This window comes from Misgurnus anguillicaudatus, chromosome 9, assembly GCF_027580225.2.
Source record: "Misgurnus anguillicaudatus chromosome 9, ASM2758022v2, whole genome shotgun sequence".
Classification (NCBI taxonomy): domain Eukaryota; kingdom Metazoa; phylum Chordata; class Actinopteri; order Cypriniformes; family Cobitidae; genus Misgurnus; species Misgurnus anguillicaudatus.
Genome location: NC_073345.2, coordinates 25,270,394 through 25,296,266, shown reverse-complemented (window position 1 = coordinate 25,296,266; position 25,873 = coordinate 25,270,394). Strand labels below are relative to the sequence as shown.

The following is a 25,873-nucleotide window of genomic DNA, read 5'->3' as shown; positions in this document are numbered from 1 at the left end:
TGGGGTGATGTGGGTTGAGTTTGCCTATAGGGGCAGTGGACCACCCTGCCTACATCATTACTAATGTGTCTGCCAAGTTCAAGAGGGGTAAACCTTGGACCTTTCAACTGTTTATTATTTGCATATTGGTAATAAGCGACAGCACTGATATCAGTTCAGTTGATTTATAGACAATTTTATCTCCATGCACCTTTTGAACACTTTATTTGCGAGAAGTTAATGAACAATTACAATAAAGTTATTTTCATATTAAATCTCTTGCAACACTGCCTGCAGTGGCTTTAGAGATACGGCACATGATAAATTAAACTTTAAATAAAACTAAAGAATATAAAAAGTACAAAAATAATCAAAATGTTTACATTAAACATACAATTTCTCATTTTACATTAATAAAATGTGCAAGTTCAAGTGTCACAATTTTGAGTTATTTTGTGTCAGTTTAAACACCCCTGAGAAAGCCACGCCCCGTTTGGGAGTTTCCAATTTTCGCAGTCTGCGGTTGTACAAGAGTTGCCAAATCCGCGGTTTTCACGCAGGGGTAGGTTCATTTTTCATCTGTTGCTGTGGATTGTTATTTTGCACGGGTTTAAGGTAAATGGATTTAGTTTTTTTACATGATGTTATAATTTACGAAAACAGACTGTGGTTATGATTACTACTGTGATCAGTTTTCAAGAATAACTTGTGTGTAATGCTTAACAGTGACTGTAAAACTGCATGGGAGTGGCGAATTAAAGTTGTGGATAGTTCTATGGTGTTTTTTTATGCAGACTTGGCAACCCTGTATGAACATTTCCCGAAACCTGTGCTGCAAAGATTTCACTTTTTCTAACTTTTGCGGATTGTGCTTCAAGTCAAATCTTCTAAAATGGGATTGGAAATCTACTTAGATCTGTTATCGCAGCCTTGTCGCTCCGTTTACATCTTTGCCAAGAAAAACAACATCCAGTTCGACTACAAGAAGATCTCGTTGTTTGACGGTATGCACAGAGATTTTATATCAACCATTATAAGGAATCTTTTAAGGGAAGGTTGTCTATACGGGAAGGTTCGATTTATATGTAAATACATATGTTTTAAGTGTTATATTTCATAAATAACATTTAACACTTAACCAAGTATAAGTATATATATATATGTATATGTGTCATTTTGTCCTTGTTTGTAAGTGTTGTCGGTGCATGCATAGGCGTACTTGTCACTGATTATGCAACGTCGGTGACTGTATTGCAAGATTTTATGGCTCATACCCTAAACTGCTGACTTGCATCTTAAACGTCTCAAAAAAGTGTGTTCAGTTATGCTACTTTAATTCATTACATTTGTCACACAGGAGAGCAATACAGTGAGGAGTTTGGGAAAATCAGCTTAATAAGAAAGGTACCTGCAATCAAAGACGGGGACTTTTGCTTGGCTGAAAGGTCTGTGAAAAGCAATTTTTTATCAATTAATTTTATACTGTTAAAATAAATAATATCATGGTCTCTAGATTAGTGTTACTTAACTAAAGAAATTATTCAAATTAAGACAAAACAAGCATTAAAAAAGCTAAAACATGTTTATAAATGTAGATTTTTTTTCTACCAAAAAATAAGATTTCATGGGTTGGAACTGTGAATAGGAGGCCCTTCACATATTGTTATGGACAATGTATTAGTGAAACAATGGTGGATGAAAAACCTGTTTTGTGACTCATGTAAAACTGTACAATAATTTTGATCTCCTGTCCACATGATTTTGTAGTGTTGCTATTCTGACGTACTTGGCAGAGAAGTTCAACACTCCAGACCACTGGTACCCAGCTGACCTGCAGAAGCGTGCTCTAGTAAATGAATACCTGTCATGGCAACACTCGGCCATCCGAATACACGGATCCAAGATCCTCTGGTTGAAGGTAGGCCTAAGTCAAAAGAAGCACATAAATTATGACAATCCAATATAAAGTTATTTTAAAGCACAGTTAAAAAATGTCAATATGTAAAGTGAGAAATTGCTGTACTGTACTCAAGGATGAAGAGCAACATTACAGTTTTTCTCAGTCGCTTTCTCAGTTCAGAATTGAAATTCTCAAAACTACCTGTTCAATTCTCACATCATTGTGTCACTTGTGCACATCAAAAAAGCAGTTTCTCATTTCTTTGAACAAGTTGCAAATGCTTTGGTACATCCATGCAAATGATTATGTATTCTCTGCTTTTTCCTACGTTATCAGTTGCTTATGTCATGTTGATCAAAATGTATTATAATGGGCCTCTGTTGAATAGTCTCACCCCCCACAACATTTAGGCATTAGTTCATAGTATAAGTTTTACATGCAAAATGGTTGAACAAGTTGTAATAATACAGGGTTTGTTCAAACATATTTCTATAAATTTCCATTAGACATTTCACGTTTGTTTGTTTTTTTTCCTTTGTGCTATGCAGTGCTGTCTTTTCCTTTATGTAATCGCAATGACATGGTCTGTCAACAAATTACAGTACAAACAGTAAAAGCATAAATGTAAATTTTGTCCAGTCGCTTGCAATCAAACTCCCACATAACTTACACTAAGGTGTAACCTACAAGTCTTATCCGTACACAATGACACAAGGACTTGTCATTCTGATGGCACTGGCATGTTCATTGACATAGATATTTACTTTTGAGAGATAAACTATTGAGGCTTTTGCAGGTGTTTTGCTATTTGTACGAATTGTTTTGAAAAATGCACTTATCGTTTTGCAAATGTCAGGATGATTTGAGAAATTTACCAAAGCAACTGAGAAAAACTGTAATAAAATGAGCAATTCCCTGGTTGCCAGTTTGCTCCCTTTGCTTGCTGGCCTTGAAACAGGAATTTTTAGAATCGCTACTATATGTTTATCTCTTTCATTTTGCTATTGTTATGGTGTTTTCCAACTGATTTAAATGTCATAAGAATGTTGTGTTGCTGTAGCTCATGATTCCAAAAGCTATGGGAATGGAAGTTCCTAAAGAGAAGATGGATCTCGCAATAGAGAATCTTGAAGATGCACTGAAAGTTTTTGAGGAGAAGTTTCTTCAAGACAGACCATTCATTATTGGTGATCAGATCTCTTTGGCTGATCTTGTTGCTATTGTGGAAATCATACAGGTAAGGTCAAACCGTTGACAATACTAGCCATTGTTTTCCTCTAGCTAATTCTTTTAAATTCGAATCAAAGTCATTTATGACAATGCATAAACATTGGAATCAATATGATATTCTGCTGTTTAGAATGGATATCTGACACCATAATATGTAAATGTATGTAAAAGTGCATTTTATCACTTCTAATGATCTTTTTCAGCCTGTAGCTGCTGGTCTGGATGTGTTTGAGAACAGGCCCAAGCTTAAGGCATGGAAGGACAGAGTCAAGGAAGCTATTGGGGCTGAGCTGTTTGATGAAGCCCACAAGAGCATCTGGTCTTGCCAGGAGTATGTGGAAACCGTGGATCCTAAGAAATTTGAGCCATTTAAACCCAAAATTGTGAAGTATTTCCTCTAATAAAAAACTGGAAATGAACATCGCTTATACTTTTTATTAATCACTTTTATATACACTTTCTGTAACCACTTAGAATAAAATCATTTAGCATTTTAATTTTACAGGGCACAAAGCCCAATTAATTTTTCAAGGGCAATACTAATGAATATATATATATATATATATTATATATATATATATTATATATATATTGTATTTTACTTCATGTAAGAATGCAAACTGTGAAATACTACAAATGTGAACATTTACTCTTAGATGTGATTTACTCTCCTCATGGAATTGTTCCAGAAAATTGTTTTACATTCACAGGAAGAAGCTGGGTGGCATATTTCCTCCCTCTGTGTTTATGTCTTGTTATCAGATATTTTGTATGTTAACTGGACACAGGCATGCACCGTACTAAATACCAGCCTAGTTTGCTTCTTGTAGAGCACACATTTGGAAACGTTTGAAGAAAAATCTTAGATATTGCGAAATAAATGTTGTATTGTTTACAAAACTCTCTTGTATCTTTACTTCACTGTCTGTTTCTCTATATAGAAGAAAAATAACCAAGCTTACGTGATGGATTCATAAAACTACTTAAGCTTATTAAAGAAGTTTTTGCATGCACTCTATGGCTTTGTTTCCTTTTATTTTAGTCATTGTAATATTCATTGGCTTTTTAGTGGACCAAAAGCTCTAACATTCTATGTGGGATTCCCTATTAAAGGGATAGTTCACCGAAAACAAAAAATTCTGAAAATCATTTACTTTCCCTCAAGTACCTGTATGAATTTCTTTGTTTTGCAAAACACAAATGAAAATATTTTGAAAGCTGTTAATAACAAAACAGATCTGGGCACCATTCACTTTAATTGTATTATTTTTCCTTCAATGGAAGTCAATGGTGCACCAGTTCTGCTTGGTTACAAACATTTTACAAAATATCGTCCTTTGTATTCAGCAGAACAAAGAAATGTATGCAAGTTGAGAGTAACAAATGATGACAGAATTGTATTTTTTTTCTGTGAACTATCCCTTCTAATTCAGGCTTACTTGGCTGAAATGTTTCTCATCATTTTAAAGTGTATGCTTAAAAAGTTTTAAATTATTGAATTATAATGTATTCTTTTCTAAAATAAGTTTTTAAAGTGCATGACTTGGACTAAATAATGAAGAAAGGGCAGCCACTTTTAAAACCTAGAATAGATAGAAACTCATTGAATGATGTTCGCCCAAAAATGAAAATTCTGTCATCGTTTTCTCATCTTCACATTGTTCTAAACCTGTATGAATTTCTTTTTGTGATGAACACAAAAGAAGATATTTTGATAAATTATGGTAAGCACACAGCTAATTGTAACCATTGACTTCCATGGTAGGAAAAACAAAAGCAATGGAATTCAATGGGTACCGTCAACTGTGTGCTTTCCATTATTTATCAAAATATCTTTTTCATCATTTATCACAATACTTCTATTTGTTTTCCTACTATGGAAGTCAATGGTTGTAATCAGTTGTGTGCTTGCCATCATTTATCAAAATATCTTCTTTTGTGTTCATCAAAAAAAGAAAAAAAGAAGAAAAAGAAATTCATACAGATTTAGAACAACTTGAGGATGAGAAAATTTATTCATTTTTGGGTAAACTATCCCTTTAAAAAGTTTTTTATTTTTTTAATTTTTAGTCACACCATTTGACCAATCATAGTTTTGAAGCGTTTAATGTTATTCCAGAACGTAGGAAATATACATAAATAAAGTTAGGCCTATCCTTAACTTTTGAAAGTTTGTTGTATATCCTATCGGCTCAAACTTTTCAGAAAGTGAAACTTCAACCTGAAACTACCTACGATTGGACAGCAATAGCAGCGGCGTGACCGGCGTCGTGGCTCGTGTAAAGTTAATAACCAACCAGTCTCGTGACTGCGAGTTTATAGGAAGGGAAATAAATCGGTGTGGATTTTTTATTCATTAAGAGTAAGGCATCATCTACAGCAATGAGCAATAAAGGTTGCTGTGTTTCACTGGCGCAGTGTTTTTTCGACTACTACACGGCAAAAATATTGGTGATACGAAGTAGGAAAGTGGGAACGCTGAACAGATTCACACAAGCTTTAGTGATAGCGTATGTCATCGGGTAAGTTGTTCGTTTTATAGCCTAGTCCAGTCGTCGTCTTAGGGACATTAACAAACACAATATGTGTCGCGTTTTTTATATTTAAAAACGTATTTGTGACCGCAGGTATGTTTGTGTTTGGAAGAAAGGCTACCAGGACACGGACACAATCCTGAGCTCTGTCACGACTAAAGTAAAAGGCATTGCTCTTACAAACACTACAGAGCTGGGTGAACGGATCTGGGATGTCGCAGACTACATCATACCACCACAGGTAGTCCGTCGATATGATGAAGAGGAGGTACAAGATAGACAATATAATAAAACCACATATAACCACTTCATGGTGCAACTCGGGTTATGTAGTCTACTAGAGATGTGGTTGATTGCTTTCTGCTTGCACCTGCACCTGCATGCTCATACACTGTTTTGTATTCACTTGAAATGTGCAATGCATGTTAAGAATATTTTGTTTATATGGAAACAAATAGCATTTTGCAATAAGATTTTTTCCATTATTTTATGTAACTGTAAAAAACACCACCACAGAATCAAAGTTTTTTGTAGAGAGCATGAGTATGAGTTTCTGTTCTGTAAGTCACTTCACTTAGTTCAAGCTTTCTGTGATGGTGATGCAGGATATGCCAACTTTGTGGTAGATTATGTATTAATCTTATTTGACTTTATGAAAAGTAACATTTGACATTGCTCATATATTGCTAGTAATGTGAACCTTATCTTTGAAAGAATTAAGTCATATGTTGCGTGCTGATATTTATTACATTTTGAATGGGTATATCTCTAAGATGCATTCAGGTCTGGTTTCACAGATAAAACTTAAGCCCAGTATAAGTTGCTAACTAGAAACTTCTTATACTGACACATATCAAAATAAATAAGGTTTTTTTTTCAAATGCACACCAGTAAGCCACATTTCTAAAAGCTACCTAAATGGCACTCCACTTTTTTGAAAATATGCTCATATCTATTGAAAGATACTAAGGGGACTATTCGGGCACTGCGTAATATCAATGGAACTCCTGCAGCCATGTTACGGCAGCAAAGTCCATGATTATTACGCCACAATGAGAGTATAGTTCCTAGCCATATCTGCCTAGAAAATCGTAACTTTTTTTCGATCTTAGTACACGATGTAACTACAGAAGAGTTAAGATTTAAATAAGAAAAATATAGAAACTCTTTGGTTATTTTTGAGCGCGATGCTAATGGTCTAATCAGATTCAATGGATTGTGCTATGCTAAAAGTGGTAACGCCAGACCCGGAGATCAGCTGAATGGATTCCAAAACGGTAAGAATCAAATTTTTAACACTAGAGGAGCTGGAAAATTAGCATATTTTCAAAAAAAGTGGAGTGTCCCTTTAATTTAAGCCCTGTTTGTGAAACCACGGTTGCATAAAACTTTAAGACTAGTCTTAAAAGTTAGTCAGGAATTGACTGATCATAACTGTTTTATGTTACATAGAAAGGTTGATTGGTCTAATTTAAATCCAAATAATAAGACTGATTAGCCCTAACTAATTGCTAGTTAGTCAGAATCATTCTTAAGACGCAGTCTTAACGTCACGGCTATGTTTATGCAACCAGCCACAGGTCTTACACTATTTTACCATCAAAGGGAAAGAAGTAAAGTTCATAATGCCTTAGGCCTCATTCATTATGTTATGAGGAAGTGTTGATATTTTTTGATGTTACTGAACATGTGCATTTGCGTGCAGGAAGATGGCTCATTTTTTGTGTTGACCAACATGATCATCACCCCTAACCAAACACAGTCAAAATGCGCTGAGGTGAGTCATTATGTGGATGTGGTTATTAATCTTTCCTGTCAGTTAAGATTTACAGAATAAAATGTTTCAGAAAGTTAAAATCTAATTGTAATCTAAATTAGATTTGGAATAAACTTTGAGGGGCAGTTTCCTAAACTGGGATTAGATTAATCCTGGACTAGTTATATTCGTTTTACAAACATATTACAAAAAAGAAACATTACGGAAGTGCGTTTTGAGACAAAGCAATGGCACTGGTATATTTAAAATTTGTCATTGCAAGCTGATTTCAGTTAAGACGGCTCAAACATTTATTTAAATCAGGTCTAGACTTAAGACCTGTCTGGGAAACTGCCCCTAAATGTGTTAAATATTTGTCATAGAAAAAATCAATTGCTTTAATTTTAAAGGTGCAGTGTGTAAATTTTAGCGGCATCTAGTGGTGAGGTTGCAAATTGCAACCAACGGCTCAGTCCACTGCTCACCCCTCGCTTTTGAAACACATAGAGAAGCTACGGTAGCCGGCACCGGTCAAACAAGTCATCGTCGGAGACAATTTAGTAAAAAAAAGTTTGTCCGTTAAGGGCTTCAGTAGAAACATGGCGGCACAAAATGGCAACTTCCATGTTAGGGGACCCTCTGTGTATGTAGATAAAAACGTCTCATTCTAAGATAATTAACACAAATTGATGAATTATGAAAGGTCTTTATACACCCCTGGTAATATAGTTTTGTATATTATTTGCATTTCTGTCAAGAGATCCTTCAAAAATTACACACTGCACCTTTAATTAATTATTCCTTAATTTAAAATTCGGAATTAGTTCATATATTTTATTAAGTTCAACATCCAACTAAATCATTTGTCTTTTTGATTTTTTTATCAATTTATTCAAATGTATTTAACTCATGTAACCTAGATTCCAATCTCAACATCACGGTGCAACACTCACAGGGATTGCAGGAGAGGCTTCAATGATGCCCGTGGCAATGGTATGCCTAAATACTTAAAATAAAATCAACTGACACTTAATGTGAGCGTCTATGCAATTTCATCTGTTAAAGACTGCAAGCTAATCCAAACTTTTTAGGTGTTCAGACAGGTAGATGTGTCCCTTTTTCTGACAAAGAGAAAACTTGTGAGGTGTTGGCATGGTGTCCCATCGAGAGGACTGGAGAACCTCCAGAGTAATATATGTGTGTGTGTGTGTGTGTGTGTGTGTGCGTGCGTGCGTATGTATGTATATGTATATAAATTTGGCACATCCAAAGCAGATAATAATGTATTCTATTCTGTAGTCCACCACTCCTGGCAGATGCAGAAAACTTCACTGTGCTCATAAAGAATAGCATCCGGTATCCTAAATTTAACTTCAACAAGTACGTCCTAACAATTAATTTTTTTAATGTGTCGTAGTGAAACAAAATAAAAATTGTGAGTTCTCTGTGCCAGTGAATTTCATTTAAGGTATAGGTGTTCCTTATTTCTTACAGAAGAAACATCCTACCGGATATAAACAGCACCTACCTATCGGAATGTGTATTTAGCCGTGAGACTGACCCTAACTGTCCAATCTTCAGACTCAAAGATATTGCTGAGGAGGCTCAGGAGGATTTTCAGACAATGGCAGTCCATGTCAGAATCTTAATGTTATTTGACACAAGGGTTTCATGAATGCAAATGAATCTAAAGCTGTAACTCTCATATCTGAAGCATCCATGATGTTTTTCTCTCGTGCCTTGCTTTCGGACTTCCTAACATTTTTGGATTCCTCTGCTTAGGGAGGAGTGATGGGTGTGCAAATCCGGTGGGATTGTGACCTTGATATGCCAGAGAGCTGGTGCGTGCCCCGTTACACTTTCCGCAGACTAGACAACAAAGATCCGGATAATAACGTGGCCCCAGGATACAACTTCAGGTAAAAGTGAACACTCAGTTTCTCAGAGGAAGTGAGTATTTTAATGTACAATGTGTGATGATGTGAATTTTGTGCAGGTTTGCTAAATATTACAAGGATAGTGATGGCAAGGAAGTCAGGACATTAATCAAGGGATATGGAATTCGCTTTGATGTCATGGTATTTGGTGAGGTGAGTTTTTAAACCAAGAGTGTTAGACCTTTTTTGATGTTAATAATCTGTTCTCAGAATAAACTTCAGCAATGCTGAGCCATTATTGCGATCAATGTGATTTGTAAGATGTTTAAGACACTTTGTTGTTTCAGGCAGGAAAATTCAACATAGTACCAACACTTCTGAATATTGGTGCAGGTTTGGCACTTTTAGGCCTGGTGAGTACGTCTGTTAATTTGTTAAGTACATAAAATAAATATGTTGGCATGCCTTTCAGTCTTCAGTGATAGATTTTGTATTTAAGTTTCACATGATAAAATGAAATACTTATTTTAATCTGGTTTTACATAACCATTCCAACCTAAGGTGACTGTTATCTGTGATTGGATTGTTCTGACATTCATGAAAAGAAAGCAGCATTATATAGGGCAGAAGTATACATACGTAGATGACTATGGACTTGTGAGTATTGGCACATTTAACATACAAATACTTTCACATTAATGAGTATATTTTTCATCATCCTATATAATTTTCTGTTAACTTTTTAATAAAAGTATGTAGCAAGAAACTAACAAGAGATGTTTATTTCAAATAGTTAGCTGATGAAGAAGAAACATAGAAGATCTTCAGATATCAAGCATTCACTTCATGTATAGCACAAACTGTCTTCGACTACACAAATAAATCATGTTGTTTGTAATATACCTGCTTACATATAGTACCATTACTACATTTATTGTACTAAAAAGTGACCAGTATTACCATCGAGATTGACTGTGTTTGCTAGGTGAACAGATGCAGCCATTCCGATTGAAACTCAGGGAATCAGCCATTGAAAAACAATAAATGCATTTGATTATAATTATCTGTTTGATTTTGTTCAGATTTATTGGTGTGATTTGGGTAGTTCAGATCCATATGCAGATATTTTAAGTTAAAGTGAATTATAATCATTGTTTTAAGTAAAATGTTTAGTACATTTATAAGTTAGTTAAGAGATGTGATCTATCACCCCATCTGATTTGTAGGTGTTTTGGTCATGTAGGCCAGTGGTTTTTTCTAAATGGGGGCCGCGAGATGGTGCCAGGGGGGCCCCAGTTTTATGACATTTTATGAAATACATTAATTTATCATGAATTCTGTGTAATTAAATCTAAAAAAATAAGGCTACTAACCAAAAGCACTACTTTTTTGTATAATTTGTGTTTTTTTAATTAAAATTGTGAGTTTTAGAACAGTTTTTTGTCACAAATTTTCTTTGGGGGGGCCACGAAGGAATGTACCCTACACAAGGGGGGCCGCACGCTGAAAAAGTTTGGGAACCACTGATGTAGGCTACACACTGTTCCTAGAAATGTTGGGACACCCAAGTCATTTTAAGTTATTGGTTCTTCTGATTTTTCTTTTTCTTTAATTTTATTGATTAAATGCTAAACTACGTACTGTATCATATTACTTGCAAATTGTTATTGCACTGAGGCTTCCACAAGGGGGCGCCAGACATGAAAGATGAATCCACCCGAAAGCTGTAGGCAAGGGGTCTCCATCCTTTTTGTGTGAGCTACCTGTATAAAAAGGCACCCTTCACTACAATGGATAAAATAATCTGGAGGGCTAAATTTTTTGATACAGTCTACTCAAAACTTTTTACTTTTATTTTATTTTACTTATGATATGTTTAATCATTGTTTAAAATGTTAACATACATAAAAGAAGCCAATATATAAAATATGTAATAAATATTTAATTTGAGGCTATTAACAGAATGTGCATTGGCGACCAATTCAGACTTCGTGGGTGCAAACGAGACCACTGCTGTAGGTTATTTAACATTTTGGTCGCAAAGTTTTGGAGGCATTTCACAACAGTAGATTTAACTTTGTTACGCACAAATAAATATAATTTTAGGGATTTGTACCTAAAATACAAAAAGTGGTCCCCGACGCGTTTAGTAATTTCAAAGTTACGTCAGAAATGGAGAACAAACATACAAAATGTGGCAAAATAACGTTACAAATTAATTTATAAGTTATTAAACATTTTGAAGTAAATATTTATTAGGCTCATTGTTTTGTTTATTTGCTAAATTTAAAGGCTTGTTGTCTGTAGTGTAGTAGTAGAGAAGCATGCGCGCTGGATATTATGGGTCTCGTTTGAGGTGGAGAGGAAGACTACTGCTGCGCATGCGCGACCTTCTGCCTCTAGTTTGGTTATGATGGCGGCTGCGTTGAGAGGGAGCCTTGTAACATTGGCCAAGGTGAGTGTTAAACAACAAGTTGACAAAAAGATTGATTGTCCTCATGTTAATGTAACGAGCTCAAATATTAAAACGAACTGAAAAACATACGTGTTTTCTTAATATGTCTGGTGAGCGTGTAGTAAGCTCAGACTTAACACATGGCATAACGTTAGTAACTTACAGTTCAATACGTAATACAAGACGTCAACTAACTTACAGAAGTATTATTTGTCTGTTTCTTTTGTCACATTTCTGATAACTTACACTCCTGAAATGCGAATCTGATCACAAATCTGATGTGTCTAATGTCTTTTATCTGTTGTCCTCACGTGATTTGTTTGATCCCTCAGGGTCTAAGCGGTGCCCGGCTGCAGCCACTGTGTGCCCGGTCTTTGAGTTTGACAGGCAGCCAGAATGTTTCAGAGACCCCGCCTGCACGTGCTGACAGCACTTTCAAAGTCACCATGCTTCCCGGAGATGGAGTCGGACCAGAACTTATGACTGCTGTCAAAGAGGTTTTCAAGGTAATGATAGTCAATTTTTGGTTTGCATGGTTACATCTTACCATTCTTGTTTCTGGTTTGAAATCAGTGCCTTACACCATTTACACTCAATCCTGTTGCCCTTTAACCTTCCCTCTAGGCAGCAGATGTTCCTGTGGAATTTGAAGAGTTTCATCTGAGCGAAGTGCAGAACATGGCCAGCGAGGAGAAACTGGAAGAGGTCTTGTCCTCAATGAAGAACAACCGAGTCGCCATCAAGGGTATTTTACATACATAAATCGATTTTGATAAACAGGCAGTCAATAAAGGAGATTATAGTCATATCTAACAAGATTGATTTTTGCTTAATTTTCTGCTTAGGGAAAATTCACACTCCCATGGAGTACAAGGGTGAGCTGGCATCTTATGAGATGCGACTGAGGTACTTTTATGGTCACCAGTATATTTACATTTGACTGCTTTGTGTTATGAGTGTCTCACCTGCTTGTTTTTGGAATGATTGTTTGCTTATGTTACAGGAGAAAGCTGGACTTGTTTGCCAATGTGGTCCATGTAAACAGCCTCCCGGGGTACATCACCCGACACAATAACTTGGATCTAGTTATCATCCGTGAGCAAACAGAGGGAGAATATAGCTCTCTGGAGCATGAGGTATGGGCACAGCTTGTTTAACAAATTCTGTCTTCAACTGTCAATTTTAACTTAAGGCAATTGAACTGTGAGCATTGTATGTGTTATTTTTGTGTGCATGTAAATTAATCTTGTTCCTTCATTCTGTTCTATTCTTTTTTACCCGCTTTTGTGCAGACAAAAACGGGTGATTCTCACGAAATCCAGTGTCCATTCTCAATAGAATTTTTAAAAAGCCCTTGAATCAAATTTTTTTTGCACATATACGATTAAGGTCTGAACTTACTATAACCATTATTTTTAGAGGATTTAAAACATATTTCCTATACAATTATTTACATTTTTAGATTATCATTATAAAAAATTATCATTACCACAACATGATATTACATTAAATATATGCATTGACAAACTCATGTTTCGGTAATGAGAACTAAAAAGTTTCAACTTTTATCTGGAGAGAAAAAATAAGAACTGCTTACCTTGTAGCCATCTTGAGTGTCACAGTCAATTATGTCCCTTCCAACAATTTTTTTTTAAATGTTAGTTCCTTGAGGGCTTAAACAATGATTAAAAATCATTTTTCTTGGACACATTTATATTCCTTATTGTCTCTACATTTACCAATGTTTATTTTTTAGATTTTTTAAATTAGAAATATTTCCATGTCAAGAACCCAAATCCAGTCATGGACACGTTGCGGTAATGAAAATTTTCCTCTTAAATGTGGAAAAAACAACAAAATTGGTTTGTATGATGTCATTTGAAATCATGCGCAAAATAGTACGTGAAGAGATGTTTGTAACTGTATGTTTCTTATTTTGATACTCTTACCTTGCATTTACTTTTTTTATCAAAATTAGGACCGGGACTCGATTAAAAAATTAATCTAATTAATTAGAAGCTTTGTCATTAATTAATCGAAATGAATCACATTTTAATCACATATGAATATTTGACCTGAGAAAATTGAGAAGTTATTTTTTCACATGGATTTTTAGTATACCATGAATAATGACTGAATACATAAGCTTAAGGAACAAAATATTGTTTATTTTTGTTCAACCAAGTCGTTGTACTCGGAGTCGGGCTAATGTCCACGCTAGCTGCTATATGTTTTGCATTGAGATGATACTTAATGCTCGATGTGCTGCGATGATATGTGAATTCCTTGTTGCATAGCTTACACACAACCATGCTCTTATCGACCCTTCCATCCGTTCGTTTTTTATTAAAAAAAAATTCCCATCCACGGGGCCAACCAAAGCGATCTCATCAGCTTCTTCGTTCATGTTCACTGTGGTTTGTTGTTGTCTGAAGTCATGAACGCTAGTTGGTGCTCCAGTATAATCGGTCCGCCGAAACCCAATGAGAAATGTTCCGCGGTGCAAAAATAAGTGCGAATAAAATGTGTTAAAAATGTTTAACACGTTATTTTTTGTGTAATTAATTAATCTTAATTAACGCGTTAAAGTCCCGGCCCTAATCAAAATGTTTCATGACACCTCATGAGTCTAATTTCGCGAGAATCACACAAAAGTGTCTTGTGTGAACGGCAGTGTCAAGTGGACTATACTAGAAACCAGTTTTATTATACCTGTAATCCTTAACTGGCTAGTTGTTCTGATATCACACCAACTTGGGCTGTCAGATATGCAGAAATAATCACAATATTGCAAATGTGCATACCGCAATATGCATAATAATACTGTTTACTTTGTTAAGTCTAAGTTTTAGTTTGATGCAGAAAGCAGAGAGATTGGCGAAACAAAAAAGAAAAGCTTTCTTTTTTCCAGAAAATAAAATGCGTTAAAGCTGATGTCAAATTGCCCTTCCCCTTACTTTTGTGGATTAACTTGTATATAGATTAACCCGTTCTCACCATGAATGTACCCATAGATGCTTAAATGGCTTTAAGAATGTTTCTGCTGTTCACAACTGTTTGCAGAGCGTTACAGGTGTGGTTGAGTGTCTAAAGATCATCACCAGAGAGAAATCCCGTCGAATTGCTAAATTTGCATTTGACTATGCCACCAAAAAAGGCAGAAGCAAGGTGACAGCTGTACACAAGGCAAACATCATGTAAGTGTACAATTAAGCTAAAATATTTTATCAACACCGCTTTTTCCTGGGAATCAAACCTATGAACTTGGTGTTGCTAGCCTCATGCTTTATTAGTTGAGTGTCTGAAACACCATGTCCGCACTTTTACATGATTAAAATGTAAACACTTAGACTGACTCAAGTATCCCCACAGGAAACTCGGGGATGGCCTCTTTCTACAGTGTTGCGCAGAAGTGGCTGAACTTTACCCCAAGATCAAATACGAAACCATCATCATTGACAACTGCTGTATGCAGGTACAGTTTCTATCTTAATATCGTGAACAAGTTGCAAGAAAAATGATCTGTGAATGTAATATGCGTTTTTTTTCCTGTGATCCACAGCTTGTGCAGAATCCGTACCAGTTTGATGTGCTCGTGATGCCTAATCTCTATGGCAACATCATTGATAACCTGGCGGCTGGGCTTGTGGGCGGGGCCGGTGTAGTTCCAGGAGAGAGTTACAGTGCTGAATATGCTGTGTTTGAAACAGTTGGTGTCTTCATTTTTTCCAAATATTGTGCTCTTCTGACATGACTTTGTACTTATTCTTATATACCTATGGTTAATTTCAGGGCGCCAGACATCCCTTTGCTCAAGCTGTCGGCAGGAATATTGCTAACCCTACTGCTATGCTTCTCAGTGCATCCAACATGCTGAGACACCTCAAGTGAGTTCACATGTCCATCTGTTGATCTTGTAATATATATGATCAGGGTCCCCATTGGTCCTTGAAAGTTTGTAAATCTGGGGGGGAAAAATTCAAGGCCCTGGGAAGTTTTTAAAAATATACATACATAGATACAGGTAATTGAAAGTGCTTGAATCTATTTTATGCAAGAAGTTTTCTGGAAAAAAATCCATATTATTCCCTGTGTAGTGTAGAATAATATAATAAATTCTAGACTTTAAGCACACGTGCTAAACTGTTCGCTTTAAATTCTTACATCTTCTGTATGTAAATTTTGATTCATACTAAAATGCTTTTTTTGCATAATTGTGTTTGACACATGAAAAAGTCTCGTGTTACGTATGTAACTGTTGTTCCCTGAGAAGGGAACGAGGCGCTGTGTCTCCCTTGTCATACTTCCTGCGTCCCTGTAACGCTGTCTTTAGCAATAATTCAGATAGCGATATACTCCTGTCTCCCGCGTCACCCTGTCTTTGTGGTTAAGCCTCACCATTGGTTGAATTTGATATACACATTCAGACACACTTACCATTGGAGGTCTCCCTGAAGTGTTACCGCAGTGACGCAGCGTGAGTTCCTCGAAAGGGAACTGTAACAATGTATCTTAAAAGGTAACAGAATGTAACCTTGCTCTCACTTGAAATGTGTCCCCACATTTAGTGTCTGAATTTAAAGGTATTGCATCTGGAAAGTCTTTGAAAGGTCCTTGAATTTAAAGTTGGGAAACCTGTATGATGTTTATGTTAGGTTTGCTTTAGTTTTCCCATTCATGTTAAATTATTGGAAAAATGAAACCGAATGTACATTGGTAATTTAGGAAGTTTATATAATGTTTGACAGTGACTGCAGTTTTAATATAGCATTAATGCTCATATGTGAAGTGACTGATAAGTCTTTTTTGTTCATGTTATGTGCTGTTTGTGTTTTAGCCTTGAGTATCATTCAAACATGGTGTCTGAGGCTGTCAGGAAAGTCATCAAGCAGGGCAAGGTAAGACATTTTGATGTTTTTGTGTCTGATGGGGGGAGAAACACATTGTGTAGATTATAGAACTGAATGTGTGTATTGTAATTTTATTCGTGAGCTATGTATGCAGAAAACATGATGTAGTATAATAAGCATTATGTGTGCCATTTTGTGTGGTTGTGATACAAGGTGGGTTTGGGTTGGCAGCTAAACACAACACAGCAGTATGCCTCTTATATTCCCAAAAGTGTTTGGCTTCTGCATTCCAGTTAGTTTTAAAACCCTTCTTGTTTGTATTGTTTTATGTGGGGATTTTGGCTAGTTTGGGGTTAGCTGTTTAGTGATTTTATTTTTAACTCAACTTGCTTTTTTCATTGCTTCTTACCTTACCTTCATTTCATCTACAAACCCCATAAAGTACTGTAGTATAAAAAGCATAAATTTCTTTCGTGTGCTGGCCTATTTTCTGCTGCTACAGAAAGTTAAAAGGGGCATATTAAACATTCAAAAGCCTTTATTTTGTAAATCATTTACTTATTATTAATTTAAAATATTTACGTTCAGGCATCAAATACACTTTCCAGAAAGAGGAAGAATTTTTAAGATATATATTAGCATATAAATGATTTTCAACCTAATAAGCATTGACTAAAATCCATGGCATCATAAATTCAAAACACAGACCCAGGCATCCCTAGTAAAGAAATTCACCTTTAACTTTAGCCCCATAAAGCTTTTCTAAATTTCTCTCTTTTAAGGGTGATCTGTCATGGAGGACTTTGCTATTTGCTTGTTGTCCATAAATGCTTAAGTGGTCTTCACCTCTTCTCTTCTCTGCCGTCACACCCCGCTCTTGGGTGTATGTGACACTGTGTGTGTGTGTGTGTGTCCCAGGTGAGAACGCGAGACATGGGGAGTTACAGCACCACTAGTGACTTTGTCCAAGCGGTTGTGGGCAACCTGCGCTATCGGACTGTTTAAGGATGTTTACCCTACCCAATGTCTTACCTGGATCACCCTTTACCCCTCACTGCTTTTCTTAATATGTGCAAAGCCAATCTTAAAACAGATACATCTTATATCTGTCTCTGCCTTTTACTTTATAAATTGTTTTTTGTTCTGTTTGCCCCTTGCTTTGTTTTACCCTTCACTTAGCACCGCCTGACTTATATCGACCAATCAGACCTTAACAACTTGTTCACTGTATTATTAGACCAGCATTTGTTACATTTGTCAATAAAACTTTTTAGGGATGCATAATGATTAATCACGATTGATGTATTGCAGAATAAAAGTTTTTGTTTGCATCATATATGTGTGTGAACTGTGAATAGTAATAATTATGTATATATAAATCTGCACATATATATATGTATATATGTATTATACACACGTAAACATTTCTTAAATCATAGATGCATGTGTGTGTATTTATCTATGCAAAGTTATTATACGCAGTTGGCACACATATATGATGTAAACAAAAACTTTTATTCTGCAATAGATTAATCGTTATATGCATCCCTAGTATAGATGTTTCGAATCTGCAGTGGAAAAATGTGTCGTATCCTAAATAAATATGTAGCATAAGTGATTATTACACGCTTAAATACTGCAGATTGAAATTGCAATGCTTTATTCTGTTCTAGTCCAAAAATGCACTGTAAGCATATTTTACCAATTAGAAACCTTTGGATTTTTTCCTTTGAGAATTTTTTTTAAAACATGTCTGTGCAAGCAACAGTAATAAAGTGGGCGGAGCTTAGCGAAGGGTCTAGCTGGTTACAGATCCTTCTTATTCATTACATCCATCATGTACATTCATTATTTTCATTTCTGTTTTCAAAGTATTTGTTTCATGCATAATTTTGCCTGACATGTTACACTGTACTGCTATGTTTTGTTCACTCCTATGTTTTGTTCACTCCTTTTTGTTTTTGTTTTGTTTTGTTTTATTTTAGTTTTCAATTCTAAGCTGCTTGGTTTTTGTGGTTCCTTTTTGACTCTTAAATTCCTGCTTTTCTATGACCTCTGTTTAGGGCTGGTCCTCCTTAACTTGATTCCAGGAATTCACTGAAATTAAATGTGTGATTATTTTAAAGGCCTTTTAGCAAGTTTTGACTGACATGCCAGCAGTTGGGTGGTTTTCCTTTTAGAACTTCAAACATTACTGCTGTTATAAATCCGATGGGCAATCATTGGTTTTCATGGTGCAAATGTTCTGGCGTCAAATGGACAGGAAGTGTATTTTGTGTCATGGCTGACTGACAGCGTTTAGGGAAAGTATGATAAAAGAAATTGTTGAATCAATACAAATGCAAATATCTGTTTGCCTCTCAGGCGTTTTAATCTTACCTCAATCATTGCAGTAATTATTCAGCATGTGAACTGTAGTCGACATGTCGCCTTTGTATTTTCTAATCTCAGTTCCTGCAGTATTACCTTTTCAGACACTCGACAGGGAAATTGCGCACAATTTTTTTCTCTTCATGCCTTAACTGAGTTGACCAATGTTTTGTCAAATTTGAATTTTCTTAGTGTCAAAAAATAAATATGTGAAACCAAATGGATTCAAGAGTGGTGTTGACTTGGCTACAATGTTTTACTCGTATATTAATAAACTCAGAATACTCGGAACATCAAGCATTTTTCCTTGAATTTAACTGTAGGCTGAATGTTTTGAATCATGTTGGGAAAATCTAGTCTTTTATGCAGAAACTTTTATATTGTATTTTGTAAATATGCTTGCTTTGATACAGGTACGCACGTCAGATCTGGGAGGCTATGCATCAAGCGAAGAGTTTACCAGGGCTGTCATCACTAATCTGGTTGTCTAAACCAGATCCCAACATTCCATGCTTCACAAATACCATTTTAAGCACAGTAGTGTTTGTCTAGTTTCAATGTATTCTCAAAGTCTTATGGTTAAACATTTCATAAATTCCTAGTGCAGGCCTTGCTACAGTAGACTGTACACTCTACAGACATATATAGTCTAAAACAGAGCACAAGAGTTACACCTATGGCCAACAATAGTCACTATCCAGACTATTATTCAATTGTACTGTAGTACTCTATGATGCTGCTTTAGTTTAGATGTATTTATTCAGCTATTTACTACATGCATTTGCTTTTTGTTCATCCATTAATAAAATGACATAATATACTGGCAAGTGTGTTGTCTTTCTACTGTAAAACAGGTTAATAAATGATATCTGTTATTTAAGATCAGTCTTAATGTATATTTTAGTTTAAGTATATTACATGCATTGTAATGATACCATACACTGCAAAAATGATTTTCAAGAAAAAAAATTCTTAGTATTTTTATCTTGTTTTCAGTAAAAAATCTAAAAATGATTAAATTAAGATGCTTTTTCTTGATGAGCAAAACGACTCAACCTTAAATAAGTCAAAGTCATTTTGTGCATAAAACAAGCAAAAAAAAGCCAATGGGGTAAGCAAATTTTCTTGAATATTAATGTTTAAGAAAAATGTTCAAGATTTTTTTGCTTACCCCATTGGCGGATTTTTTGCTTGTTTTATGCACAAAATCACTTACGTTTTATATTTTTTAGACTTATTGTCCTGGGTCATTTTGCTCATCAAGAGAAAGCATCTCAACTTAATTTAATTTTAATTTATTTTTATATATTTTCACTGAAAACAAGACAAAAATACTAAGTTTTTTTTTATATATTTTTTGCAATGTATCTAGTTTATATGGTTGAAATTATGTAAGAAATAAATTAAAAAATATGGTTTGTTTTTAAACGAAGAAAACTTTGGGATGCCGGATACAATCATAAAAATTAAGGTTCCAAAGTTCTTGGATAAAGATTTTCTAGACTATAGACGGTTTCAGCAGTAACAACATAAACAAGCAGCTGTCATGGTCCACACATAACTTCCGGTAAACTCCGCTAAGAATAAACAAAAAAAGGGGTTTCCACACTGCGCTTAACCCTGGGTTATCTTCATTCTAAGCCCCGCTTTTAACCCTGGGTTAAGGAGCGTTTCACACCTGTAATTTGAAAGCGGTGTTAGCACCGCTTTTTACCCAGGGTTATGAAACCCTGCTCTGGAGCAGGGTTAGCACCGCATTTGTGGTGTTAACCCTGCATTGTGGTGCCAAACACATGCAGTGTGAAACGAAGCAGGGTTAGAATGTTATGATTCGAATTAAACACAGCTGAAGTAGCTAATCAAGGCTAGGTGTGTTGAAACTGGGTTGGAGACTCCTGACCCAGGGTTTAGGAATGCACAGTGTGAAACGTCAAATTATGAATACCCAGGGTTATCTCTTAACCCCTGGTTAAGTTTGAACAGTGTGAAACATGAAAAAAATAACCCAGGATTCCGTTAACCCTGGGTTTAGAATAACCCAGGGTTAACAATTTCAGGTGTGAAAAGCCCTAAAGTTCTTTAAACATAGTTTATTTATATAACACGCAAAAAACAACAAATAGATTACCTAGGAAACCAAAACATTTGTTATTTTCAACGAGGCATTTGTTCAAGAGATCAGTTTAGCAACTAGTCAGACCATTTAAAAAACAAAACCGGAAGTAAAGTTCGGATCCAGACGTGTATCGCGCTAGCGCACGCGCGTCTGATGTACGTCTTTAAAAATGTAAGAAATTGTTCTTTGGGAATCTTTGACTGTAAGTTTTTTTTAAGGAAACAAAAAAAAACAAATATTCATCTTCCTATTATTTTCCAGACTCATATTTCATTTGTTAGAAATTGTGTGGTGGAATTTCAAATATTATTGTGGACAATTGATGGGCCTTGTAGTCAAAAGATTTAAATCCACGTGGAAGGCTGCAGCCTCTGAAGGTCGCATTTGCAGGCTGCATACGTCATATTGTCTTATTTCAGAATAATTATAAAGTTGACTATTATTAATCGTAAATCGATGTAATATGCTTATGACTTTCGAATGTAATTCACTTAACTTGAAATAAACCAGGCTTGATGACGTATTCAGCCTGCATATGCGACCTCTGGAGGCTGCAGCCTTCTGATTGAGATATGTGATATTCCTCGTATAGCCGCTGGGTGGCACTTTGTACCAAATCACTCATCTTGTACATTCCAATTTGCTGGAAGTAAGTCGTCCGCCAGATGTCGCGGCGTGTCCAATAGTATCTGCGTGGGAAGAGGAGAGGAGGGGCCTGGCCTGGGAATCCGCTGCTTCCCATTCCAGGCGCAGGGGCACAACATGGCGGATTAGGAGGCAACCGACGCGCCCGGATACAGCGAACAAATCGTGGGATAGTGCTTCCCTGTGCCGCGGAGACGCCAGGAATACACGTTTCTGCATAGGAGGATCTATGATAAAACTGGCTTGCACTTTTACGGTTTCTTCAGACATGCGTTTTGGATACAAGTAAGCTCTTCGTTCCGCTGCCCTCTCCAAATTGGCTGTCTGTCCGAGACCATTCCTATCACCCAGGCCCCCCACCCCGAACACACTCTCGGTTCCTTGGGTGTGGAGACAGGGGCCGGGGAAGTGGAAAACAATCGCACTTTATCAGGAGCATCAAACTGCATAGTACGTGACGGGGTGTCGAGGTGAGTTACATGTCTGTTTCTTTCAATATTTTAACTCTTCAAACTTATGTTCTTTCCTCAGTTTATCCCTTATGTCACTCGGGTAAGGTTTTGTCACATCAGTGGGCCAAAGAAAGCAACGCTTTTACTGGTACATCCGAAACCCAGAACCATTTTATGTAAGATTTACGCAGTGTACAGGGATGTCTTGGGAACGCACCCAATAATGTTTTAAGCAACGAGAACATTTGCCCAACTACTAGCTGGGAGGCAAGGAGGGAAAATGGGGAGGGGGGTCCTGCCGAGAAAAAGGAGGGGGAGAGGAAGAGAGACACGCATTGCTTTTATTGGAAGTCGGCGGAATTGTAAGTCAGAACGCAGGCGCGATTTCTGACTGGATACATTGTAATATTAGTTGAGATTCAATACTGGACACATTGTAACGATATTGACCATTAATGTTCAGATACATTTTAACAATGTTAATGGTTCTAAACTTGATATTAAGGATATCTTTTCAGATACATTATAACAATATTAATCCTGGACCGGACACATTGTAGCAATATAAATAAATGGATGTTGACTGGATACTTCGTAACAGTATTTGTAGTTAATTTGTGCCCATATTTATCATTTCTATTCGGATACATTGCAATAATAATAGTCATTCCTTTTGGGACAGATCCAGTGCGGAAACATTGTAGCAAAATGGTCTCAAACTAGTTACATTCTAAACATTGTAACACTTTAACAATAACGAATGGGAAGACAATAGGAATCCAGTGCGTTCTCGTGACGGCGAGCTGAAAGTGAACGTATTGATCAGCGCTTTGTCGCTACATGTTTTTAAAAAGTGAGCTGCATATGAGGGGAGGGGGATTTTGCGTTTGTCCCGTGCATATTGGGTAAAAGTTGCCATACGAACACACTCATTTTTAAAGGGACGTTTTGCTCCGTCGCAGCTCCTCTGCAGTGGTGGAGAGAATACTGAATTGAAAATCCGGTCACTCACAGGCTTTTAGTCTCATTCACTGGAGGTTTTATGAATGGTGGTGTGTCGAAACTAGAGAGAATAAAACGTAGAAAATCAATTTGTGTAAGCAGAACTGTAAATTGATCTATAAGACTATCAGCATTCTTCACATTTTAAAGGGTAGAAAGAACCTCCACCTATCATTCAGTGTTTACATCTGATATTAATATCAGGATAGCTCACACAATGTCTGTTTAAACTGTGAGGTGATGCAAGAATACGTTGTTAAACAATAATTATCGATGCATTGTGGTGATAAAAATACATTTAATAGGCCTATATCCAATAAATATCCTTCAGATGTGCCAAAGGAACTCTTGGCTTTGTGGCCAAAGACCAGCTCTGAAGTCCTTTTCTGTTCCTAACCCCCTAAAGCAGCTATTAACTCTCAGTATCTATATGTTCTCTCTGTATTTATTTTAATCCTGAATTGGATTTTTTTAGGTCTGCTCTCAACCCTTCTTTGGTTATCTTATCAGCTTGTCCTGTCTAGACCTGTTATTGCTTCTCTTTGGGAGCCGTGAGGTTATGAAATAGACCTTTAAAAACCAGAGCAACTAGAAGAGACACCCAGTTGTTCAAGGTTTACATTTTGAGATGATTATCCTATAAACATCATTTGGCCGTGTAGTCAGGCAGCTGGCCTTGTATCTAGGTGGATAGCCGGTTAGCATTTCAGCTTATGCAATACCTGTTTGGGTTTTGTGGTGCAGTTATTGCTTCGGGCAGTACGCTATTATTATGTATGTGTATTATTTTGTGAACATCCTGACACAGATCTGACAAAGACAATGAATGGGTTGGAGAAGGGCTGTGCAGAGTGTGAGACTGTTGGCTAACTATTATAAATAAATGTTAAGTTAAATGAAGGAAATGTGATATGAATGCAAATGCATTGTTTGATTACGTCCATGACTGTTTGCATGGTTTTGTGTTGTGTAATAACTTGATCTCACTCTCAACAAGATTGCACTTAACAATACATTTCTCTTAAGCGATCTCATGATGTTGTTCCTAACACTGGATTACTGTATTTAGTTTTATTTAATTTATTAGTAATTTTACATCTGTGCTTATCCAGCCTGGTCTCACAGTGTTATTAATACGTAACTTTCAAAAACACAAAACACTTCTTCTAACTTTATCTCCAAATGGCACCATTGAATGAATGGGGCCAAGCCAAACGCCACCGAAGCGTCGCAGCGCGCCCCAGCGCCCACGTGCACGCACACAGATGACAGAGGGATGTATCAACAATTCTTAGTTAAGGTAATAACATATTTTAATATTAAAAATGAGTAGACTTTTCCTTTAAATAAGCCATAAAATACGACTGAAAACATGTCATTATTATGAGTAAGAAACTCCCAATTTTACACACCACATTTTACATAAAATAATGCACTTTAGGGGCTGTTTACACTTGGTATTAAGATGTGTTTTCATCGATTGGATCACAAGTGGACGAGAGAGACACATCACGTTTACAGCTGGTATTTAAATTAGGGATGTTCTTTGTTCACATTGACCGTTTAACCGTCAACCGAAGGTAAGAATTTATGACCGATTAACGTTATCAGTTAAAAGAAAAAAAAAATTGTTAATACATGGTGCGTGTCGTCATGAGCCCACTTTTCTATCTTTAATTTGTGAATTTCCTGTATATGACACAAATTATTGCTGCCCTGACGATCTGATTTGTATGAGAAATTTGTATGGGTGTTTGGAAGCTGAACGGAGACGCGCGCATATCCGCGCAAGCTGACGCGGTCCGTCTCGGTCTCGCGCACATCCGGACTGATCCGGACAGACGTTCGCTGATGGCCTCTGACCCTGACCATAAACATCTCTCTATTTGCACAAACGGAGAAACGCGACGCAAAAGCAAAACTTTCTGAAAAGCGTCCTGCTTTATGACCACTGTGGTAGATGAAACAGAGACAATCTGCCCTTTTTGGATATTAATCATCTGGACTGATCGCATGCTTTTTAATAAGGTAATGTTGTATATCGGATAATGTATGAATCCTGGTTCGGTTGTTGATCTGTCGCTGCTGTTTGCGCGTTAAAATTAAATGTTTTGTTTTTACTAGTTCAGACAACCGTCAACTGCATTTTTACTCAATGACAATTTCATATTCAAATCTTATAGGTTAACGGTTAATGTTCGGTTCAGAAGCTACGGTTGTCGGTCGGGAAAATGAACTGATATGAGCATCCCTAATTTAAATCCGTCTCTCTTGTCCACTTTCGACCGCTTCTGCCCTTAATGATGTGAGGGGGTGGTCTGTCGAGACTGTGGGCGAGTCTCTCTGCTGTCATTTAAACGCGAGCGGGACTAATGGCAAGTTTATATGGACACAAACTAATATGATGTCGGAGTCCACTGCTTGTCTTGTTAGTAAACATGCTGCACAGTGCTTTGTACATGTATGTTATGGAGCCCGACCGATATATCGGCAGGCAGATTATCGGCCGATATTAGGCATTTTCCAAACTATCGGTATCGGCATTCATAATGGCAGATAAATGAATATTTAAAAAAAAAACAACGGACGAAACAGCCTTCAACCATGTTGTTATTTATCAGAACTTAACAGAATTTGTCTCCCATCCTATTCAAAGTTATATTTATGAACCAAGTCTTTTAAAACTGATAACTTTGATTTGGTTGTT

The 25,873-nt window shown here is 36.4% G+C and overlaps 4 protein-coding genes across 6 annotated transcripts in view; all 4 read left to right on the top strand.

Moving 5' to 3' along the window:
• The first annotated feature begins 434 nt into the window (after nt 1-434).
• On the top strand, nt 435-3,528 carry gstt1b (glutathione S-transferase theta 1b). Its single transcript, XM_055180496.2, has 6 exons — nt 435-594; nt 774-983; nt 1,337-1,424; nt 1,747-1,897; nt 2,940-3,116; nt 3,313-3,528. The coding sequence occupies exons 2-6, from the start codon at nt 872-874 to the stop codon at nt 3,508-3,510; spliced, it is 726 nt and encodes a 241-aa protein (XP_055036471.2). The 5' UTR covers nt 435-594; nt 774-871; the 3' UTR covers nt 3,511-3,528.
• A 1,735-nt stretch (nt 3,529-5,263) lies between these two features.
• p2rx4a (purinergic receptor P2X, ligand-gated ion channel, 4a) lies at nt 5,264-10,336 on the top strand. Of its 2 annotated transcripts, none has more exons than XM_055179975.2 (12): nt 5,264-5,631; nt 5,737-5,911; nt 7,349-7,420; nt 8,320-8,392; nt 8,491-8,587; nt 8,699-8,779; nt 8,894-9,035; nt 9,182-9,318; nt 9,396-9,489; nt 9,624-9,689; nt 9,838-9,933; nt 10,070-10,336. In XM_055179975.2, the coding sequence occupies exons 1-12, from the start codon at nt 5,492-5,494 to the stop codon at nt 10,091-10,093; spliced, it is 1,197 nt and encodes a 398-aa protein (XP_055035950.2). In that variant the 5' UTR covers nt 5,264-5,491; the 3' UTR covers nt 10,094-10,336. The 2 variants fall into 2 exon arrangements, with proteins under 2 accessions (XP_055035950.2, XP_055035951.2); XM_055179976.2 differs by having other exon boundaries at nt 5,275-5,631; nt 5,737-5,884.
• A 1,236-nt stretch (nt 10,337-11,572) lies between these two features.
• On the top strand, nt 11,573-19,774 carry idh3b (isocitrate dehydrogenase (NAD(+)) 3 non-catalytic subunit beta). Of its 2 annotated transcripts, none has more exons than XM_055179978.2 (11): nt 11,573-11,731; nt 12,064-12,237; nt 12,356-12,476; nt 12,577-12,637; nt 12,735-12,867; nt 14,795-14,928; nt 15,104-15,206; nt 15,294-15,440; nt 15,524-15,618; nt 16,569-16,629; nt 19,365-19,774. In XM_055179978.2, the coding sequence occupies exons 1-11, from the start codon at nt 11,687-11,689 to the stop codon at nt 19,440-19,442; spliced, it is 1,152 nt and encodes a 383-aa protein (XP_055035953.2). In that variant the 5' UTR covers nt 11,573-11,686; the 3' UTR covers nt 19,443-19,774. The 2 variants fall into 2 exon arrangements, with proteins under 2 accessions (XP_055035953.2, XP_055035952.2); XM_055179977.2 differs by lacking the exon at nt 19,365-19,774 and adding an exon at nt 17,500-19,175.
• Nucleotides 19,775-21,745: 1,971 nt separating this feature from the next.
• The window catches only part of ptpra (protein tyrosine phosphatase receptor type A), a 43,661-nt gene continuing 39,533 nt past the window's right edge, over nt 21,746-25,873 (top strand). Inside the window, exon 1 of the mRNA XM_073871354.1 lies at nt 21,746-22,182. The gene's annotated coding sequence lies outside the window, so the exon portion shown is untranslated. The remainder of the gene's footprint in view (nt 22,183-25,873) is intronic.

Coding starts and splice junctions, on each gene's coding strand:
- gstt1b (XM_055180496.2), top strand. CDS start 872: ATGGGATTGGAAATCTACTTAGATCTGTTATCGCAGCCTTGTCGCTCC. Junction 984..1,336: donor GAAGATCTCGTTGTTTGACG/GTATGCACAGAG, acceptor TTTGTCACACAG/GAGAGCAATACAGTGAGGAG. Junction 3,117..3,312: donor CTATTGTGGAAATCATACAG/GTAAGGTCAAAC, acceptor GATCTTTTTCAG/CCTGTAGCTGCTGGTCTGGA.
- p2rx4a (XM_055179975.2), top strand. CDS start 5,492: ATGAGCAATAAAGGTTGCTGTGTTTCACTGGCGCAGTGTTTTTTCGAC. Junction 5,632..5,736: donor GTGATAGCGTATGTCATCGG/GTAAGTTGTTCG, acceptor TTGTGACCGCAG/GTATGTTTGTGTTTGGAAGA. Junction 8,588..8,698: donor AGGACTGGAGAACCTCCAGA/GTAATATATGTG, acceptor TCTATTCTGTAG/TCCACCACTCCTGGCAGATG.
- idh3b (XM_055179977.2), top strand. CDS start 11,687: ATGATGGCGGCTGCGTTGAGAGGGAGCCTTGTAACATTGGCCAAG. Junction 12,868..14,794: donor ATAGCTCTCTGGAGCATGAG/GTATGGGCACAG, acceptor AACTGTTTGCAG/AGCGTTACAGGTGTGGTTGA. Junction 15,441..15,523: donor AATATGCTGTGTTTGAAACA/GTTGGTGTCTTC, acceptor GGTTAATTTCAG/GGCGCCAGACATCCCTTTGC.